This window comes from Saccopteryx bilineata, chromosome 9 (genome assembly GCF_036850765.1).
Source record: "Saccopteryx bilineata isolate mSacBil1 chromosome 9, mSacBil1_pri_phased_curated, whole genome shotgun sequence".
NCBI classification, from domain to species: domain Eukaryota; kingdom Metazoa; phylum Chordata; class Mammalia; order Chiroptera; family Emballonuridae; genus Saccopteryx; species Saccopteryx bilineata.
The window spans coordinates 10081381-10102569 of record NC_089498.1 but is presented as its reverse complement, the minus strand read 5'-3'; the positions used below and the strand labels follow the sequence as shown (position 1 = coordinate 10102569).

The 21189-nt window shown below is 56.5% G+C and overlaps 2 protein-coding genes across 5 annotated transcripts; one reads left to right on the top strand and one right to left on the bottom strand.

The window, feature by feature from the left end:
- Positions 1 to 331: 331 nt before the first annotated feature.
- Positions 332 to 13223, top strand: DOK4 (docking protein 4). 4 transcript variants are annotated; one of them, XM_066242342.1, is made up of 9 exons: positions 4827 to 4936; positions 5470 to 5753; positions 9879 to 9986; positions 10139 to 10253; positions 10478 to 10597; positions 10685 to 10874; positions 11715 to 11847; positions 12037 to 12160; positions 12263 to 13223. In XM_066242342.1, exons 2-9 carry the CDS (start codon positions 5688 to 5690, stop codon positions 12379 to 12381), a joined length of 975 nt encoding a protein of 324 aa, XP_066098439.1. In that variant the 5' UTR covers positions 4827 to 4936; positions 5470 to 5687; the 3' UTR covers positions 12382 to 13223. The 4 variants fall into 4 exon arrangements, with proteins under 4 accessions (XP_066098437.1, XP_066098439.1, XP_066098438.1 ...); XM_066242341.1 differs by having other exon boundaries at positions 11715 to 11853; XM_066242340.1 differs by lacking the exon at positions 4827 to 4936 and adding an exon at positions 332 to 470 and having other exon boundaries at positions 11715 to 11853; positions 12037 to 13223.
- A 317-nt stretch (positions 13224 to 13540) lies between these two features.
- On the bottom strand, positions 13541 to 20132 carry POLR2C (RNA polymerase II subunit C). Its single transcript, XM_066242344.1, has 9 exons — positions 20001 to 20132; positions 19795 to 19844; positions 18823 to 18891; positions 18621 to 18673; positions 15893 to 16021; positions 15510 to 15561; positions 15134 to 15302; positions 14943 to 15017; positions 13541 to 14478 (listed from the first exon to the last, which is right to left on the bottom strand). Exons 1-9 carry the CDS (start codon positions 20084 to 20086, stop codon positions 14334 to 14336), a joined length of 828 nt encoding a protein of 275 aa, XP_066098441.1. The 5' UTR covers positions 20087 to 20132; the 3' UTR covers positions 13541 to 14333.
- Positions 20133 to 21189: the final 1057 nt, after the last annotated feature.

Here is a 21189-nt window from a genome sequence, read left to right as displayed (position 1 = left end):
CGGCCCTGGGAGTTCTGTAGGAGACGGGGTAGCCATGGGGGGGTGTCATCCCTGAAGAAGCTGGGAGCTGAGATTAGGGGGCTGGGAGCTGATGGGTCCAGCTTTCAGCGTCCGAGAGGAGATGCGAGGCTGGAATTTGGGGCCCAGAGGGAGAGCGGTGGGGCTGAGCCCGGGTACCGAGCTGGGATGCGCTGGGGGAGGCCGGCGGCGGCGGCAGCGCGAGTCCCGTGGCTCAGGAATACGGCGGTGGCGGCGCCGCGCGGGGCGGGGCGGGGCCGCTCGGGGGCGGGGCCGCGCGGGGCGGGGCGGGGCGGGGCGCACCCTAGTCCCCGCCGGAGTCGGTGCGCGGCGGCCCGCGCCTCCCTCGCCGTTCCCGCCCGGAGACCGGCGCCGCCACCGCCGTGACGCGGGCATGAGTCTGGCCCGCCGCCCGCCCTGCCAGCGACCCCTGCCCGGGCCACGGCTTCCAGGTAACTAGGGCGCGCGAGGCGGGGAGGTGGGGTCCTAGTCCGAGCCCAGAGGTCCCTCCTGCTCGGGGACAGGAGGAGGAAGGGAATCAGGGAACCTGCCCGGGCCCTAGATGCTACCCCCTGAACTCCCCTCAGCAGAGGGGCCCGCGTCGGGACCTGACCGCACCCCTACCCCACATACACCCATCCGAGAAGCCCAGGTCCCAGAGTCCCCCGCCTCGGGACCTGCCATCCCCAAGGGCCATAACCCAGCCATCCAACCCCCACTTCCCTGCTCTCTCAGGTCCCCCAAATTTCAAGAGACCACATATTCTCTACCCCACCTGCAAATGGTCCCCCGCCTACAACTTAAACTCATGGCAGTTGCCTGCAGTCCTTGAACCTTTCTCCCCTGGCCCTGGGGTTCTGCCCACCTACTTGCACAAGGTCCCCGCTTTCTGTCACCGCAAAGGGGCAGGAGGGGAGTCTGGGCACCTGGGTGATGTGAGCAGAGTGGGGCCTCTGTGCAGCCTGCCTGTCCCAAGCCGCTGTTGCCAGGACACGTGGATGGAGGGTTTGGGGTTTGGGGTGTAGGTGTCTGGCAGTCCTGGGTGGCCAGGGCCTGCAAGATCCCAGCAGCCACTAGTAGAGGCTGGGCTAGTTTAGCATGGATTCTTTCCTGGTGCCTTTCAGAAGGATGCAGGCCATTCCTGGCCCCTGAACCCCCCCCCCCCCCCCGCCACCCACCAGGGACGGGTCCCAGGAGCTGTGCCCCTTCCTGGCCAGCTGCCTGCCTCTCTGTGCCTGGAAGCTGGTTACTTCTAGCCTTTCCTTCCCAGGCAGGGTTGCGCGTGACCTCACCCAGCAGTCCTGGTGGAGAGGGGGTAGCCACCTGGCCGGTCCTGGACACGGTGTCAGCAGTGTTCCCTTCCCTGAGGCAGCTATGAACCAAACTGTGGGTCCAGCATTCTGCTGGTTCTCCAGGAGGTACAGTTTTCTGGCCATGATGGTTGGCACCAGGAACAGCCTGGGATCCCGAGGTGGGATCCCGCCACTGCTTACGCACCTCTGAAAGTTACAGCTCTGGAAGTTGAGCTGGGTTCGGCCAGGTGGGAGTGGGTGAAAGGATGAGGAGGGCAAGTCCTGGAGGGAAATATGCTTTCAACCCTCAAATATCGAGCTCCCACTCTGCCTTGGGCACCATGCTAGGTGCTAGGACCGAGCTTCAGGGAATTGACATTTCCAGGATGTTCTAGGAGACCGAGCTGCCGAATAGCCAAGGGGCTGATGAAGGAATGAGAATGTGGTGAGGACAATGAAACTGGATGTAGTAATAGAGGCTGAATGTCCGGCTCCTTAGGCCAGGGAAGGAGTCACTTCGGAGGAGGTGATCTCTGAGTTGAGACGGGAATGAAGCAGCAGAATGAACCTTGGGACCATTTGAGGGAACAGAGTTGTTGGTGAGGAACAGCTTCGTGGGTTTGTGTAGGGAGGAGTTAGACATGTTGAGAAAGAAGAAAGGCCAGTGTGGCCTGAAGCGGGGGCAAGAACGGGGTGGGTGGGGACCAGGAGAGAGCAGAGTGGCAGTGGTGTTTGGGCCCAGCGCCGCTTGCTTTTCTGACTGACGGCCCAGGGAACAGGGACTGTTCAGATGTTCCTCATTCCATGGTTTCTCTGCCCGGTTGGGTATTTGATCTCTTTGCCACCCACCTTGGATGAGACCTGCAGCAGTTCAGGAGGCGGTTCCTTGTGGGGATTTGCATAGTGGGGGGAGGGGTGGAAGGGGACCCTCCTGGCTTTGATAGCAATCACACTAGGGGAGAGAGGGCCAGACCACAGGTGACTGGGAATGACCCTGGTGCTGGTGAGAATCCTGCCCTTAGGATCTTTGCTGTGGGGTGGAGACAGACAACAGGGAGCCAGGTGTCCAGGTAGGGATGTCCCTGAAGCCCTGATAAGATCCGATCTGTCATGGGGATCTGTCATGGGGCGGGGAGGCCCAGCCAGGCAGGCAGCCACTCCTGCTCAAGTCATTGGTTGCCAACTGCAGTGAGTAGCTTTTGTTCTGAAGCCAAAGCCTTCAGGCAGGATCCAGGTGCTGGGAGGGAGTGCTTAGGGAGGCTGCCCCATAGGGCAGGTGTGGTGGGGAGCTCCTCCCCTCCACTCCCTTCCCCTCCCTCCCCTCTCTCCTCTTCTCTTTCCTCCCCTCCCCTCTGCTAGGCACTAGGGAACCCCTGCGCCCTCCCCACAGGACATCTGCCCTTTCCAGGGGGTGGGGGCAGCTCAATCCTCTCTGTGAAGGAGCCTGTGGTGGCCTGGTACTCTTTCTGTTTGACCCTCTCAGCTGTGAGGATGCCAGGCTGGGAGGAAAAATGAGGGGCCCTTGTTCCCCCTACAGTGTTGAGGGGGCTGCTGGTCACCCTGCCTAGCTTCTCTGGGTGCTCAGAGCTGAATCAGTGGGGCCTTCTTCGCTGCTACAGGCTGGTGAGAGGCAGAGCTGGTGCAGGCTCAGGAGCCAAGGGGACAGGGGCACCGGGATGGCAGGACTGGGGCACCTCGGGCCGGCTCCTGGCCTGCCGAGCCAGCTCTTCTCCTCGATGCCCACTGGGCCTGGCTGGTCCCATTGCCTCTTCCCCCTCCCTCCACCTTCCCAGTCCCGTTTGCTGTGCCATATTGGGCCCCAGGCTGGGCCCGCTCTTGCAGACTTCATTAGGTGCTGAGTGGGCAGGACTCCTGGGACTAAAGGCCCTTGCCGCCCAGGCTTCCCAGGGAGGGCTGCTCTCCTGCTGGTCCGTGTCTGTGGTTCTGACTCTAGGGTCTGGGGTACGGGCGTGGGGGTGGGCCAATAGACAGACATGGCAGTGGCTCTGGAGAGTTTGGTGGCCATAGTCATGGGGGGATGCCACTAGGAAGGTAGCTGGTGGCGCCAGGAAGGCGAGGCCTGCGCTGGGCAGGTGGGTTCCGGCTGGGTTCTGGTGGGGCAGCAGCTCTTGCAGTGAAAACAGCCCTAGTTTTTGAGGCAGAAGCTCTGGTTCCAAAGTGGGCAGGCAGGTGCCTCATGGATTTATTTTCTCGTTTAAAACAGGTGGATTTATCCTCATTTTTCTTTTTACTGATGGGGAAAATGAGGCACAGAGCTGTTAAATGGCTTACCCAGATGACCCGGCGAGTTGGACCCACACTCCCGGCTGTGCCCCATCCCGGGCCACCGCGAATGTACCCCAGGGCCTGGTGTTTCCTTGTGGGTGTGTTCTGAAAGGGGCTTCGGCTGTGGCCTCACAGCCCAGGGCCAGCCTGCTGTCCTCTCGGAGGGGAGGTTTATGGAGCTGGTCTTTGCTATGGGGACAAGGCGGCCCCAAGGGCAGGCAGTAGACACAGGGCTGGGAAAATTGACCCACCTCTGATTGCCAGACCTCAGCTGGGGCTGGGCTGTTGGGAGCTAGTGCCAGGGAGGGGACCCCAGACCAGACTTCACAGGAGGAGGGCAGACACTTGGTTGTCCCACTTGGAAGGATCTTGGACCCCAGGGGCTGGGATAGAGGCAGCTGCGGGGGTACTGAAGAGGGTGTTACCTATTTTGTCCACCCCCCCCCACCTTGTTTGCTTGTGCCCACTGGGCAGTCCCATCTGTTTCCTTGTTAGGCACTCAACAGACAGGCCTCCAGGAGAGTAATTAATGCCAAGCTGCCAGCAGATCCAGCAGCATGCCTGCCCCGGGCTCTGTCCTGGCAGCACAAGTGCCCAGCTGACCCCCAAAATGCTGCTCATTTCCACTCAGCAATCCTGGAGACATGGGGGGGCATGTTGCTGGCACCGCCCTGCCCCTGAGTGGGGATGGCAGAAAGGCTTTAGGTGGTGGCAAGCGGCCAGAGATGGTCGCAGGGCATTCCTCCCCTAGGCCTGCGTCCATCACCCACTTCGAAACTTCTCATTTGTCCCTGGCTGTGCCTCGGGCTTCCTGTGTGACCTCAGCCGTGCCGCTTAGCCTCTCTGGGCAACTTTATTTTCCCATCTGTGAAATGGATGTCGAACTGGGTCATCGCTGAGACTCCTCCTTTTCCCGCCCCCCCAGTCTGAGTCTTCAGTATCTGTTGGTTCATTATCTGATTCTGAGTGGCCCCATATTGACTTCCCCTTGGCACCCCTCACTGTCACCTGCTGTGTCCCCTGTCCCAGGCCCAGATGGCTGCTAGCTTTTCCTGCAGTCAACTCCTGCCCGTGCTCAGGCCAGGGGGGGCGCTGCATGGCCTGGCCAGACCCAGGCCTTCCCAGCACCAGGGCCAGGGGAGGCGTCTGCGCCCGCAGTGGCCACCTCCAGCAGACCCAGCACATTCCTCAGGCGGATCTGGGGCCCGCCCCTGGACTCTGCCCTCCCTCCCAGGAAGCAACACCCAGAGGAACTGCTGAAGGTTCCAGGGGCTGGGAGCTGGGCCTGAGTAGGCTGGGTGACAGCTCTCAGCTTCCTGCCTGGGGCTGGAGAGAACCAGGTATAGGAGGGGTTGGGGTAGAGGGATTCAGGGGTCACTGAGACCGACCACACAATTAACCAGGGAGCGCGGGGGTCACTCAGCGTGCCATCTCCTGGGGAACCTCTCCATCTCTGGGAAGGCGCCCCCAGGGCTCCCGTGCATGGGGGAGGGGGCGGGCAAGTCGCCTTAAGTCTGCCCCAAAGTTGTAACAGGAAGTAGGGCTGGACAGCCGCCCCCTTCCCGGGACACCTCTTCCTCTGCCCCTACCTTCCCCCGCAGTGAGCCCGCGCGGCCCTCCCAGGAAGGGGTTAACTGACAGCCCCCGCCTGGAGGGAGGGGACTGGGCTGGACCATTTTCCTCACTGCTGCCTCCACCTCGGTTTTCCTGAATGGTTCTGTCGTCCAGGGGTGGGGAGGGAAGGGAAGGAAGAAGGGCGGGCGGAGGGGGAGGCAGGGAGGGAGGAGTGTGGGAAGAGGAAGGGAAAAGGAGCGAGACAGCCAGGGAAGAGAAAGATGTCACTGTCTAATCTCCCTGTCGTTTTTATTTTCAGCGGGCGCCGGGCGAAGGATCTGGTAGAACAATGCTGAGGCGGGCGAGGTGAGGAGCAGCGCGGCTCGGCCTCTGTGCCTCTGTGCGGAAGGAAGCGCCGGAGGAGCGGAGGAGCTTCTCGAACAGGTGATCCGGAGGAGCTGGAAACTGAGGCCACCTGGGCATCCCTCCCCTCGCGGCCTCGGCCCGGCCCTGCGCCCAAGAGAAGGTGGGGAAACCATGGCGACCAATTTCAACGACATCGTCAAGCAGGGCTACGTGAAGATGAAGAGCAGGAAGCTGGGGGTGAGCCGCCCTCCGAGGGCCCTGCCGAGGGACAGGCGCAGAGGACTTGGCCCGGAACCTGGCGGGTCGGGGTTGGAAGCCCGGTATCGCGCATTTGTGGTCTCCAGGCTACTGGCCAGTGGGCTGCTGGCATGTGCCTGGGCCAGCCCTGCCTGCTGCAGCCCCCGCCCCAGCAGGACTGGCTGGCATCCCAGCGGCTAGGCCAGTGGTGGCAGCCGATGGGCAGACAGCTCCTTGGCTATTGTTGAAGTTGTCGCCAGGGGCCCGGAGCACTGGAAACGCCGGGCTGTGTTTGCGCCGAGACCATCTTCCCACTTCCCCTCTCTCCTTCTCCTGCTGCCGCCTCCCTGTTTCTTCCCTCCTCTCTCCTGGCCTCTTTTCTTTTAAGTATTTCCGGGACCCCTGCTTCCCTTGCTTTCTGTGTACAGGTATTTATTTGTTTACCTTTGGTCATTGCTTTTACTGTTGAAGAAGTGTTTGAAAGGGAGAGTGGCTGGTTGTGGGGTGTGGGGGTGTGAGGGATGCAGAGGCCAATGTTTATGTGGTTTATGAATGAGAACTTGGGGCCCAGGGCTCCAAGCTGCTCCCCCTGTGCTCAGTGCTCAGCCTGGAGCTGAGGCTTGGAGGGTTCATGGAGATGAAACCTCAGACAGGCCTGGGCTGCATCCTGTCCCACCCCCTGCTGGAGAAGACCCCCCAGAAGGCAGGAGCAGGGACCCCAGGGACCAACTTAATGATCTTGGTGGAATAGCCCAGGAGTTGCTACTATTCTTCTGCCCACCCTCCCCACCTCCGGTGAGGGGTCCGGCCCCCTCCCAGTAGGACTGAGACCCTGGTGACTGAGGTTGCCCTAGTCTAGTGTTTTACCTGGGGCCCGGGCCCTCCTCTTCCCCTCCCACATGGCCTTGTGTGTGTGTGTGTGTGGGGGGGGGTGAGATCGGACTGCTCAAGGCTTCCCGGCTGGCCCGAGTGCGGTGTGGGAGGAGCAGGGCTCTCTACCAGCTCCCCTGCCTGGGTACCCCTTGATGTAGGACAGAGCAGCAGCGCTGGCCTTGGAGAGGGGCTCCCCTCCTGCCTGAAGGCCCTGTTGGGGTATGTCGGTCCAGCAGCTGAGCGGGTGAGCGTGTTTGCAGCCTTATCTGAATTTGGCTTTGTGTCCCATCCTGGGCCCCAGCCCAGGAGACTGGGCTCTGGTGGCTGTCAGCCATTCTGCTTCCACCCTGAGAGAAGGCTGGACCCGCTCGGAGCACAGAACGAGAGGAAGGCTGGGGCTGAGCTGGGAGGCCAAGCCGGTGGGCGCCCGCTTCTACTGCGGCCCCTCATTCCTCTGAACCCAGACTGTGCCAGCCCCTGGGGGCCAGCTGGGTCGAGGCCCTGTCCAGGACAAAGCTTACCCGGAAGGCAGGCCTCTTGGGGCTCAGTATCAGACCTGTTCCCGTAGACTGGGAATCTCAAGGTGGGCACAGCCAGGGGAAGGGGGTGTTGGGAGTGGGGCATAGCTAGGTCTAGTCTGGGGTCCCCCCCCCCAACTCAGAGAATTCAGCTTCCTAATGCTGACCTGATATGAGGGACGGCAGGTCACCCCCACGACAGCCATTATGGTTTCAGCCCACAGAGGTGAGGGGGGAGGGGCTGAAAGATCAGGAGCCCCCATCCTACCTGCCGGCCATCCTACAGGCAGAGCTGTGGCAGTGTTTTTGAAGTACTGATCAAAGACCTATGAGAAGTGGGGAAGGAGGGCTCTTGAGCGCAGTGGCTCCCTGGGGCTCTGTGAGTGTGTGTGTGTGTATCCCTGTAACCAAGCAACCGGGGTGCTCAGGCCCCCCCGGGGCCTTTTGCCCCTGACACTGCAGGCTGCACAGAGCCCAGCCTGGCAGGGCATATCTGGGTCATGCATCCATCTATCCATTCATTCACAGTCCCGTCATATGGTCATTCAGAGCTCTGTTAATGAGGCTACCAGGATGTGAGTGAGGGTTCTGAGAATAAAATACAGTGTTTGCCCTAAAGGAGCTCCCAGACTGAGAGGTGAGGCCCGCTGTGGTTTAGGTAGACAGGCCAGCAACCCAGCCAGGATCATGGGATGGGGGCTGCCTAGACCCCGTGTACCCTGGGACTACCTGCTAAGGGTCTGGTGCCTGCATGGCAGAACAGGGCTGGGGAGGGCTTGGGGCTTGGGGCTGAGGCTCAGAGGACCTCTCACCTGCTCTGCTCTGCTCTGGGCTGCCCCTCAGTCTCCCTACTGTTTGCCAGTGTGAGGAGCACCAGAGATTTCTGGGGAGTGGGGTCCGTAGGCTTCTGGAGTGCCCACTGAAAGATTAGGTACATCCCAGCCAGACTCTGGGCTGGAAGAGAGCCTGAGGGGCCATGGAAGAAAGACTCAGCAGCCCACCTGGGCAGGTAGCTAGGGCTGCCCCTCAAATTGTCTGATCAGCCAGTTTGCCCCTGTAGCCTGAGACAATGCCCTGCTCTGTCCCTGGCTCTTTGACCCCAGGGAGGAGTCCAAGAAGCTATAGAGAATTCGGGTGGTTTTAAGCACAGGTTGTGCAGGGGTTGGACAAGGGGGAACCTGGCTGGGGAAGGCTCAGGGCTAACTAACCCCAGGCTTTTGGCTCTGTCCCTTTACCTTGACAGCCCCTCGTTTGCAACTGGAATAGGCGCTAACTCTGGCCCCCAGACCCCAGGGTTAGTTAGAGAATAACAAGAGTGTGAGCGAAAGTTCCTGGACTCGGGCTCTGAGAACAGGGGCTGTGGTGGTGTGCAGGCCGGGAAGCAGCAAGTGTCTAATTCCTGTCCCTAGGACGCTCCCTGTCGTGGCCGAGGCTGCTGGGGCCCTGGCAGAGCTTTGTGTGCGGTGGGCTCCAGGTCTCGGTTCTAGAGCTAGACAGCCTGTTTGTTTTTTCTTTTTTTTTTTCTTTTTTTCTTTTTGTACTTTTCTGAAGCTGGAAACGGGGAGAGACAGTCAGACAGACTCCCACATGCGCCCGACTGGGATCCACCCGGCACGCCCACCAGGGGTGACGCTCTGCCCACCAGGGGGCGATGCTCTGCCCCTCCGGGGGGTCGCTCTGCCGCAACCAGAGCCACTCTAGCGCCTGGGGCAGAGGCCAAGGAGCCATCCCCAGCACCCGGGCCATCTTTGCTCCAATGGAGCCCTGGCTGCGGGAGGGGAAGAGAGAGACAGAGAGGAAGGAGGGGGTGGGGGTGGAGAAGCAAATGGGCGCTTCTCCTATGTGCCCTGGCCGGGAATCGAACCCGGGTCCCCCGCACGCCAGTCCGACGCTCTACCGCTGAGCCAACCGGCCAGGGCGACAGCCTGTTTTAAAAACTAACTCTACCATTTATTAGCTGTTACTTAACTTTGTGGTGCCTCAGTTTCCTTTCCTATAAAGTGGAGATAGTGAAATCAAGCTCAAGAGTGACCCTGAGATTATATAGAGTATTAATAACAAAAAGAAATAAGGGGCACTCAATAAATGTTGGCTACTTACGTCACAGTTGAACAATATGGAGGTTAGGGGCACCGAGCCCCCTCCACTGCACAGTAGAAAGCTTTCGACCCCTCAGCTGTCTCTCAGTATCCATAGGAGATTGGTTCCAGGCCCCCCCACCCCAGATACCAAAACCCGCATATTATTCTCAAGTCTCTTCTATAAAATGGCATAGAATAGTGTGTACAGCCGGCCCTCCATACCTACAGAGTCCCAACCACAGATAACAGATCCTACAAAACCCAGGATACAGAAGGCTGGCTGTATATTTATTGAAAAAAATCCAGGTATAAGTGGACCTCCCGTGTGGTTCAAACCTGTGTGGTTCAAGGGACAACTGTACACTCAGAGCTGAGCTCACAGCAAATGGAGAACACCCTTTGTGGAACAGCCATTCGGAGCCAGCCAAGAAATGACTGCCTTTTCAATGTGTGGAGGGGAACTCTCCCCGAGTGGGTGTCATCCTGGTGTCTACAGTCCCCAGGTTTTCTCTGGGCGGGGGCCTCCCGGGAAGGCTGTGTAGCACTGCCTCCTGTGGTAGGTGGGGGTAACTGCAGGGCAGTGTGTGGTGGGAGCGGGCCAGGGAAGCGAGCTGGCGGGGGAAGCCTGATCCCTTTCCCGTCTTGTCCCACAGATCTACCGCAGGTGCTGGTTGGTGTTCCGGAAATCCTCCAGCAAGGGACCTCAACGGCTGGAGAAGTATCCGGACGAGAAGTCGGTGTGCCTCCGAGGCTGCCCCAAGGTTAGAGGGCCTGAGTCCTAGCTCCCCTAACCTGTAAGCAAGGATGATTTGAGTCCTGAGGTCTTAAGAGCACCCTTCCAGGGGGTGGCAGGCTATGGACTGCTGACAGAGGTGCTCTACCCTGGCTGAGTCTTTTGTGGATGCTGTCCCAGGTGACTGAGATCAGCAATGTCAAGTGTGTCACGCGGCTCCCAAAGGAGACCAAGAGGCAGGCGGTGGCCATCATCTTCACCGATGACTCAGCCCGCACCTTCACCTGCGACTCCGGTGAGGAGCGGGGGCTGCAGACCGCCACCCAGCTGCCCCTGGGTCCGGTCGGGAGAAGGCAGCGCGGGCTAGCAGTGGCTGGGTGCCTCTGAGTGGGCGGGCCCCCGGTGGGGCAGGCAGGCAGTCCAATAGCCTTGCACGGTGGGCTAACTCAGGCTGAGTAGGTGGGGCGGGATGTGGGGTGACCCCGAGCCGGCAGCCTGACGAGGTGCCCTTTCCTCCAGAGCTGGAGGCGGAGGAGTGGTACAAGACACTCTCTGTGGAATGTCTGGGCTCGCGGCTCAACGACATCCGCCTGGGAGAGCCAGACCTCCTGGCCCCAGGGGTGCAGTGTGAGCAGACAGGTGAGGCTTGGTGCTGGTGGAGGGAGAGAGGGGGCGCAGGGCCCCCCACGGGAAGCTGCAGGCCCCGCTCCTCCTCTTCCCCTCTAGATCGTTTCAATGTCTTCCTGTTGCCCTGCCCCAACCTGGACGTGTATGGCGAGTGCAAGCTGCAGATCACCCACGAGAACATCTACCTCTGGGACGTTCACAACCCCCGCGTGAAGCTCGTCTCGTGGCCCCTCTGCTCACTGCGCCGCTATGGCCGGGACGCCACACGCTTTACCTTCGAGGCTGGCCGGTAGGACCCTCTTTGCCTCCCCACCCTGTCCCACCGTGGTCATGATGGGGGCTGCCGTCACTGTCTGCCAGGCACTGTGCTGGGGCTTAAGTTATTTATCGGCATAGCAACCCAAAAGGAAAGATAATGTTCCCATTTTATTTTAAAACTTTTCCACTGATTTGAGAAAAGAGGGAAATATCAACTCATTGTTCCAATTAGTTGTTTCATTTAGTTGTGCCCTCATTGGTTGCTTCTCATATGTGCCCTGACCGGGGATCGAACTCCTGACCTCAGCATGCTGGGATGATGCTCTGTCCACGAAGGCACTCAGCCAGGGCCCATATTCCCATTATACAGATGAAGAAATTGAAGCTCGTGGCGGCAGGTCAAATGAGATAGTTTACCGAAATGGAATTGCTTGGGCTCAAATATGCTGGCACTGGCACTTACTAGCTCTGGGATTGTAGGCCTGAGCCTCAGTTTCCTCATTTGTCAAATAGGACATAAGAAAAGTCCCTAACCTCATGGAATTGTGCTGAGGAGCGTGTGACCCATAGTGTGGACTAGACTTGAAATCTGTGTAGTCCTCTAACCTTCTGTATGCTTGCTTCCTCCTTGTCGGGTGGCCTGAGAAACCCCCTAACAATGAGGACACTGTGCTAGTGCATAGACTGGAGGGTGGCAGAGAAAACTGAACGGGCTAATTCTTGTAAAGTACTTAGATCACCACCCAGCACATCAAAAATGCTCAGCGCATTGGAGCTGTGTGGCCAGACCCCCGGGAGACAGCCCTGCCAAGCATGTGCATGTTTGGTGGGGTTTCTACCACCTTGCTCTCCATGCCACTTGTGTCCCCAGGATGTGTGACGCTGGGGAAGGGCTCTACACCTTCCAGACACAGGAAGGAGAACAGATTTACCAGCGGGTCCACAGTGCCACCCTGGCCATCGCCGAGCAGCACAAGCGGGTCCTGTTAGAGATGGAGAAGAATGTGAGGGTGAGGCGGTGGCGTCCTGACCCAGGGGATGGGGGAGGCAGGTGGGCGGGCAGGCTGAGCACCTGGAGTGTGCCAGGTGTCCCACTAGTGTGCGCACAGTACAGGCAAGCAGTCTCATGCGGGGTGCTTGGGGACAAACCCCCACCAATAGGCAGCTAATAGGAGGGTCCCTCTGGCCCACAGCTGCTGAACAAGGGCACGGAACATTACTCCTACCCCTGCACGCCCACCACCATGCTGCCCCGCAGTGCCTACTGGCACCACATCACCGGCTCCCAGAACATGGCCGAGGCCTCCAGCTGTGCCGGTGAGTCCCTGCAGTGCCCCGCCGACACCTGCCACCAGGCTCTGTGGAAGACACGGTCTTTCGACCTGGACCGGAGTCCTGAGCCTGCCTCTGTGTCCACAGGTGAGGGGTATGGGACAGCCCAGGCCAGCTCAGAAATGGACCTCCTCAACAGATTCATCCTGCTAAAGCCAAAGCCCAGCCAGGGGGACAGCAGCGAGGCCCAGGCCCCCGCCCAGTGACGGCAGGGCTGGCGGGCGCTGGTGATGACGGGCTGCCCGCTGCAGGGCTGACTGCAGCGCGCTGTGCACAGCCTCAGGGGGCTGGTGGCCAAGAGCCTGGTGAAAGGGACCGAGCTGTCCCTCCCTTGCCCCCATAGGTGAGGCTGGACCAAGGCACAGGGCTGGCCACACCACCTGAGCATGTGAGGGCTGGCGCTGCCATGGGACTGTATACTGTCGATGATTTTAATATATACGGCTTATGACATGTTCTATATTAATGAGACTCCCCTCTGTCTCTCCCTGCCACCACATACACATTTTCAACCCCATGACCAGGCCACAGTCCAGGCTAGTTTTGAATGTTCTCCATGGTACAGCCCTCCCGCTGCCGGGCCAGAGGGAGACAATCAGAACTCAAGCTGGCGCTCTGACTGCACTTTCTGCAGGCAGCCAAGGGCTAGGGCAGCAGGTGGCCTCTCCGTCCTCTGGGCCTCGAGTGGCACGGGAAGGATCCACACCTACACCGTGCCACTTGGTGACACCTGACGTGAAAATCTGGTTTGCAAAAGAAAATTGCTGCCCAGGCCCCTTCCCGCTTATAGGCTGACAAGGTATCCTGTGGGTGGGCGGTGCTGGTGGCCTCCGTCAGGGGGGGATGGCCAGTCCCCAGCAGGACGCTGTGGGAACACCCCACCGCCTGCTCCCTGACCTGGGGTAGGCAGGCCCCAGCAGCGGGTCCCTCTCCGTGCGTGGCCACCCTGTGGCCAGAAAGCACTCAGAAACCAGCCCTTCCCATTTCCTCCTCCCCACATGGTGCTGAGGCTCCCCGCTGAAATGCAATTAAAGCAATTGATTTTCTAGTGCTGGTATTTATTGACTACTGGGCAGAAGGGCTATCTTTCTATCCACATCAAACCTTTGGTTGCGTGTATGTTTTTTTTAAATACTTTAGGATTTTGATTTGTGGGAACAGACCTTGTTATCTTGATGTAAATAACCACTATTCAAGTTGTGGCAGGAGGAGGGTAAGCAAGAGGCCCCTCCACAGCCGGCTCAGCTCTGAGCCTGGCCAGGGAATGACCACCCAGAAGAATAAGCTAGCGTGAAGAGCCGGGCCAAGGCCTCGGAGAGGGAGGCAGAGCTGGCTGGCTCAGCTAGTGGCACGATGACGCATGAAGGAGATTATGTTGTGCTCTTTATTGCCAAAAATAAAAACTCTACTGTTAACGAATATCCCTTCCTTTCCGTACTGTATCTCTGGTTTTCTCCCGCCTGCCAGGCGGCTGATGAACTGCTCTGGGTACGTTCCTTCCTACAGTCTGCCGGGCCAGAGCCGGACCTCCGTTAGGCGCGTGCCGCCCTTCCCCTGCCTACCGCCAAACTAAAGGATCAGATCACGGCAGTGAGGGCATGACTGAGGGTACAGAGGGAAACACAGGGTTTATTTGGGGGCAGGGGCAGCCAGGCTCCAACACTGTTCTCACCTTAGTGACATGGGGATTTGAGAGAAGTGTCAATAGCAGGGACGGGTTTGTAGACAGCCTGGATGACAGTTCTAGCACTCAGTTCTAGCACACCAGAAACCTAGGCTACAACTGGGGACATCCAACTTTTGGACAGAAAGAACTGAAATGACCAAGAGCGGAGGGTGCAGCTCAGTGGTTTTCAGCAGGGAGGCAGTACGACCCCTCCAGGCAGGTTAGGAAATGGGGGCTGGGCTTTGGGGACTGCTGGCAGTTAGCAGGCAGGGCCAGGGGTGCTGACTGTCCTGCCTCAATACCAGCAGCACCCTGGTAATCTATCTGCGACCGGCAAGGCTGGAGGCCAACCCCCCCACTCCACCTCTAGTTGGTGCTGACAGCTTGCCTGGTGGAAGCAACAGCAGTCCAGGCCCCAGAAACCAGCCGTCTCGGGACGCTGGAAACACCGCTGCGCTCGTACCCCTTCTCGCCAACGCAGGTGAACAGCAGCTAGTTTATGGTTAGGACGTCGCTCTGGATCTCGTGGCTCAGCTGGGTCTGCAGGTCGCTCAGCTTCTTCTTCAGCCCAGAGAGGGCGGAGAGGACGATGGTTTCGGGGCGCAGGGAGCCGCAGGACTCCACGTTGTAGTAGAACCTGAGGGAGGGTCCGTGAGAGCCACCTTGGCCCATGGCCGCCCTCAGGAACTCGACCTTGCCCCGGGCTGGCCTCCATCCTCTTAGGACAGCGGTCATTACAGGGCCTCGAAGAGGCTGCAGCCACCTCAAACACGAGAAGTGGGACGCAAGGGGCAGGGCTGCGCGAGCAGTCTGCATGCTCACAGCTAAGGCTCGGTCGGTTTCCGGCCCCAGGCAGGCCCTTTCTTTGGACGTTGAAAACCAGAATAGGAACAGCGCACCCAGCTGGAGGCCCTGCTTTCTCACAGTGACTCAGGGAGGACAAGGACCTGCCCCTGGGTTTGCCCAACGTGGGCTCCGCAGTCTCCAATCCGTCCGCAGCTAACAAGAGCTGGGACACAAGGGTAGGGGGCCCCTAACTCAGAGCTGCGCCAGAACAGGACGCTCTGAAACCCCGCCTTCCCGGCCGGACCAGGCTCTCACCTCTCCGGCTTGCCGTTAGGGTCGTAAGGCGCCTGTGACTCGTCCTCGTCCAGCTCAGAGTACTCACTCTTCGGCCTGGGGACAAACACAGGACCGCAGGGGGTTGCTGCTGCCGCTTTCTGAACACCTGTGCCCATTGTGAGCCTGTGTCAGTCACAGGAGCCGTGTCTGCCGCACCCACTCCCGCCTACCATTCCTCCGGCTTGGGGTACACCGTGTGCCTCAGGGCGTTGTCGGGGTCGTATTCAAAAGCCACCCCCGCGGTCGGGTTCCATTTAGCATGCTCCTTGCCGAAGCCCTTTTTGGCATAGGCGTGAAGCCTCAGCTCCTGGCCCTTCCGCAGCTTGACGATGAGGATGTCTGTGGGAGAGGTGGCTGTCAGTCAAGGGGCCAGGAGAGGCACGGTCCCCCTGCTTCTGACTTGCAGTACCACTGGGAGACCACACACATCTGGACAAACAGCTGAGGGAAAGACCGGGCACCACGAGGCTGGCTGGCCTCTGCCTTCCTGCTGTTTGGCAAAGCGACAACTCACACGGACATCGGCACACTCACTCAGGCCCTTACCGTCCTGCTCCACGTAGTCATTGGGGTCATTATCTCGGTTCCGGGATGTCACCTGGAGGGGTCCAAACAGAGACACTGGTTAGCTGTCCTCTCCCAGTCACCTCTCCTGGTGACGACTACTATTCCTGACTTGCTTTCCATCTCGTCCAGATCCAGCCTGCCAAACCAGGGCCCGAACTGTGCCGGTGACAGCACTCCAACCTCTTCTTCATGACTTTGTGACAGCCTTTCAAAAGGGTCCTGGGTGACAGAGGGCACACTCCCCATGGCAGAGCCCTACAAGCCCAAGGGTCAGTAGCCCTGGGAGTATAAGAATCCACCCCAGCTGGCCCGCTGAGGGCAGGGGGAGGAAAGTAATGGGGGGGAGTACTTAAGACACTGACCGGAATGACCCGGGGGCTGTTGGAGATGAGGTCTCGAGACGTGACGTGCCGCGTCTGGTCTTCATTGCACCGCACGTCAAGCGTGAACTCCACCGAGCACTCGGGACAGAACTCTTCGCACGTGCAGTCCTGAGGCAGGAAGACAAGCAAGAATGAGTCCGCAAAGACGATGGTGGATCCTGAGCTCCCTGCTTCTGATGCCCAGCTCCTCATGTTTCTTCATCTATGCAAGGGCGGACCAGTCTCCAGGCTCTTGGGAGCTGTGTCAGTCTGCTGACCTTCTTGAGTGCAGGCACTTTCCAGTTTAGGGACAACCCACACATGCCGACACCCAGGCTTCCACCCACACCCACCAGCGGCCAGGCCGCCCTGGCAGACATTGCTCACATCTCAGCACCCCCAGGAACTAACTGGACTAGTTCAGGAAGGTAATCCTCATTTAAAATAAAATAAAGCAAAACACAGGAAAAAAGTACCTTTCAAGTTCTAGGCTACTGACCTTTTCTTAAAAAAGAAAAACACTCGGCCAGGGCACACAGGAGAAGTGTCCATCTGCTTCTCCACCCCTTCCCCTCTCCTTCCTCTCTATCTCTCTCTTCCCCTCCCGCAGCCAAGGCTCCACTGGAGCAAAGTTGGCCTGGGCGCTGAGGATGGCTCCATGGCCTCCACCTCAGGCGCTAGAATGGCTCCAGTTGCAACAGAGCAACGCCCTAGATGGGCAGAGCATTGCTCCCTGGTGGGCATGCCGGGTGGATCCTGGTCAGGCGCATGTGAGAGTCTGTCTCTCTCCCTACCCGTTTCTCACCTCAGAAAAAATACAAAAAACAAAACAAAACAAAAACCCCTGCTTTTTGTTATGGAAAATTGCATACAATCACAAAAACCAATATAACAGACCCAAGTAACCATCCCTTAGCTTTAATAATTATCAAGTTTGCCATTCATAAAACATTCTATTCAGTCAGGTACTATCTGCTACAGTTTAACTTCAGGCGAGGAGTTACTAGAATGTCATCAGGCAAACTGCTGTCCCCTTGCTCCAGGGAGGAAAATGAAAACTACTTTTTATGTTTCAGAGATGACAAAGGAGAACCAGAGGCCACACCCAGACAGTCCGCAGTTCCACACAGGTAAGGGGGGAATACTAGACCTGCAATACTCACTCTTAGAAATATGAAATGGGAGGATCCAAATGTAACAGGAGATAAAGATAGGAAAAGGTACCCAACTTTAAAAAGAAAAAAATAAGTATGACAGGTAGAGTCTGGTCAAGATGAAAAGAGACTAAAGAAAGAGAACACCAAATGCAATATATAAATCTTATGGGTCACAGACCACAAACAAAAACAATGAAGGGCAACTGTGGGGACAAACAGGAAAATCTTGATTATGAACTGGACACAGATATTATAAATTAGTGCTAATTTTCTTAGGCATGCTAATCATGTGGTTGCGCAGGAAACTATCTTAGAATATTCTTAGAACATGCATGCTGAAGTAGGTAGAGGTGTCCGGGTACCTGGGACTTTCTTTCAAATGGTTCAGCAAAACAGTAACAGACATACATTTTATATGTATATATTATATATATAATATATGTATACATATATATGAAATAAGCAAAGGTAGCAAAATATTAACAATTGGTAACTAAAGGTGAAAAATGAGTATTTCTTTTCTGTTTCTTCAACTTTTCTGTAGACTTTCAAAAAATAAAAAAAAAATTAAAAAATGGAACTATACCATATCATCTTTCAGTAAATGTAATACTAGAAGAAATTTAACGGAAAGAATTGCTAGGTCATAGGACATGCATATCTTTATACAAGATATTGCCAAACTCCTCTTCAATTGGCTGTACACCTGTCCAATATCGGTGATGTTTTATTTTTAAAAACAAATCTGGAGATGTGAAGCAAATAGGGCAAAATGTTAAAATATGACAAGGTGTTGGGTGGAAGTCTAAGTATCTGTTATATTAGCTCCACACTTCACTGAATGTTTCTTATAAAATATATATGTATATATAGCTACAGAACATACCAAATTAGACACCACAAAAATAAAATGCCCTTGGGAATTAGAAGATGAGCTGATCCAGGATCACCCAAACCTCAAGAAGGAACAGTCTCAAGCTCCTATCTAATGTAGTCCTGGGGAACGGATGCAGGTAATCTAATCCTGTCCCGCTCTGCCCAGTCCGAGGTCTGCTAATGTATCATCCGAGAGCAAACACAGCCCTGGTGGAAGACAGCCAAGTCCAACTACATCGCCTGTGGGGTGAGTTACTAGTCTGAGCACTCCAGGCCTTCACATGCTGCTCTGTGGGACAGTTCCCACTCCCTCTCCTGTACTCCCCCTCTGCCCCACCCCCAACCTTCTTTTGATGCCTTTTAGCTTCACAGTCCCCGTCACTGGGAAGAACTACTTGGGAAAGCAGAACCTGAACAGAGCAAACTTTGAAAAGGAACAGCCCCCCTGTTTAATATAAATGGGCATTCTAGCATACACCCCTCCTGTGTGACTGGCTGAAGAGACTCCCTAATGCCCTGTGGGACTAATCCATCTGAGGCCCATCAGATCCAAGGACCAATGCCTGCCTCGGGCTGCAGACAACACCTCCATATTGTCTTTCTAAAGGCCAGAAGCAAGACGTCAGGAAAACCCTTCTGAGAACGGAAGGCCCTCGCCTCCCCCACCTCACACTCCACGCGGTCACCCAGCATACCCGGGAATACTGCAGCTTGTCCACAATGTCGTCACTAGTGAGGGGAATTAATCCTGGAAGACAGAGAACAGCACTTTGAAGAAGGCCAAGTGGCCACGCCATAGGAGAACGTAGAAGTCCTGCTGAGAGTGAGAGGCTCTCTCTCCCTCTCTGACACCAGGCAGAGCCCCCTCCCTTTCGCCTTCTAAAACCAAGCACTCACCAAGCCTGTGAGCGATGAATTCGTCATGAAGGACGGAGGAATTGGCATCAATTTGAACCCAGTCAATGGCTAAAAAGTGAAAGAAGCAGACATGCGGCTTAGCCACCAAATTCACCTAAATAAAGGCTTAGAGCAGTGGTTCTCAAGATTTAGGAATCACCTGATGCTTACTCAATTGCAGAGGCCTGGGCCTGGCCGCTGGGTGCTGATTCACACAGCTCTAGAATGGGGTCCAGGAATCTGCATTTCCACATGCACCACACACCCCTTCCCTGCTCAGGAATATTTAGGGCAGGGGTTCCCCGCACCACACAGAAAAACAATGACTTAGAGACTAGTCCAGCAGCGGGAACATGTTTCTTTGAGCTGGACATTTCCATGAGAAGCACTTATATCTGCTATTCATGCCAACGCCAAATCCAAGAACACAAACTATTTGGGTACAGTACTTAAATCTTGGGAGGAAACCTCACAAAGGTAACATAGACTCATAGTTCCTATCTCATTTTATGGTATAGTGACCATGTCACTATTTAACATTTTATTATCAATCAGCCAATATTTACAGAACTACATACTTTAATGGACAGAACATACCCTGGTTAAGTACAGTTAACATCCCAATGTTAGAGGCAACTACAGCCCAGCGTTTAAAAACTTTCCCAAGTTTCACACCCAGAGTAAGTGAAAACAGTATCGACCCCAAGTTCGAAGCCTTCTGAACCCATGTTCTTCACCAACGCGAACATCAGAGTGGACCTAAGTGGCCCGTGGGAGCCAGGGAGGTGGCCAGAAGAGGCCCAGGGTCCGATCAAGTCTCCAGCACCGCCGTTTTGTCAGCGGCCCCAGCCCCCGTCCAAACCCGGGAGAGGAGACAGGAGCCGCAGGTGTGTGCGGCGGGGTGACCAGGGGGTGGCGGTGAGTCTGGGGAGGACTGGTAGCCCTAGCAACGAGGAGGCGGGGCTCGCTTACCTATTACGGGTACCTCGGCGATGAAGACCCTCCGAATAGAATTGGCCACCCTGAGGGATGAAAACCAAGCAGCGTGAGGGCCGCAGCCGATCCCGCGCCCCCTGGTTCCTAAAGTAATGAAGGCCGTGGCACAGAGCCGTCCCCACCCCCCGGGTTTGGGCCTCTAGCGCTCCAAAGCCGCCAGCCGCTTCCCTCAGCAGCCTTACGCTAGGTCGGTATTCTCGATAATGAACTTGACATTCTCGTCGGTGAGCTCTGTGATCCGTACGGTGGGCTGGTTGGCGTACGGCATCGCGCTCCGCCACCAGTCAGCCCCACTGCGCGCCGCCGCACCGGAAGTTACCGGAAGTCGGTAGGCGCGGCCCCCGCCGCTTCCTTGCAGAGGCATCTACAGCGCCGCCTGCTGCTCGGAGGCCGGGACTACTCCGGACCCGCTGTTTTCTACCCACCACCTGGTTTAAAGGTACCAAGTTCGACCACCTTTGAAGGCGATTTGGAGAAACATGCATACACTCTTGACTCAACAGTAACACTTCCAGGAATTCATACTGCAGAAATACTTAAACTTGTAAGCAAAGGTACCTTTACAGGGATGACCACTGCAGCAGTTTGAAACATCAAAAGAATAAAAAGTCATTGTCCATTGAGAGACCTAGTAAAATACACCAACATAAGAATACTATGATATCTTTAAAAAGAATTAAGTTTGTACATTTATGGAAAAACAAAAGTATACTTTAGCAAAGTATACTTGAATGGTAGGTGTGCACCCTTTCCTGTCCACCCTCAATCCTGGATCATGTATTTCTCTACCTGCAGGAAGATACACACTCACTGCTCCTTATTCTGATGCATCATCTATAGTTGTGTTGTCGCAGCGGGTGGGAGCGGGGTTTTCACCTCTGCGTCTTCAGTACCTGCCAGTGTGTGTCTCACTGGGTGAATGCTCAGTAATGACCGAAGTCCCATAACCAGTCTTAAGAGGTCTGAATGGGTCTCAGAAAGGTCGTATCTGCTCCCACAGAGAAGAGGTCCTAAAATACAACTTAGGGGGATCTTTAGTGAGCAGAGGAAGAGTAATCAGAGGTGAAGAGGAGATTGCCTTAGCAGAGTGACACCTCTTCCTGATACAGAGAGGAAGGCCATTGTTGTCTGCTGCGTGAGAAAGGGATGCCGTGAAGGAAAAGGAGTAGGAATGAAATTTGGAATCGCTACTGCAGGGAACCTGACAGGGTGTTAAGATAAAAAGAATTAAAGAGGTGCCCAAAAGGACCAGTGGAAGACCCACCAAGAGATTGGGTATTCCTATTAGCTTGTGACTTCCCCCAACAATATTCAATTGACTTAGGTAGGAGACAGCAAAGCAGAAGACAGATGCTAGGGACTGAGTTATGT

Excerpts from the sequence above, each read along its gene's own strand:
- DOK4 (XM_066242340.1), top strand. The coding sequence starts at position 5,688 with ATGGCGACCAATTTCAACGACATCGTCAAGCAGGGCTACGTGAAGATG. Across the intron at positions 10,598-10,684 it reads GGTGCAGTGTGAGCAGACAG|ATCGTTTCAATGTCTTCCTG; the intron begins GTGAGGCTTGGT and ends CTTCCCCTCTAG. Across the intron at positions 10,875-11,714 it reads TTTACCTTCGAGGCTGGCCG|GATGTGTGACGCTGGGGAAG; the intron begins GTAGGACCCTCT and ends TTGTGTCCCCAG.
- POLR2C (XM_066242344.1), bottom strand. The coding sequence starts at position 20,086 with ATGCCGTACGCCAACCAGCCCACCGTACGGATCACAGAGCTCACCGAC. Across the intron at positions 15,018-15,133 it reads TACCCCAAGCCGGAGGAATG|GCCGAAGAGTGAGTACTCTG; the intron begins GTAGGCGGGAGT and ends GTTTGTCCCCAG. Across the intron at positions 14,479-14,942 it reads CCTAACGGCAAGCCGGAGAG|GTTCTACTACAACGTGGAGT; the intron begins GTGAGAGCCTGG and ends ACCCTCCCTCAG.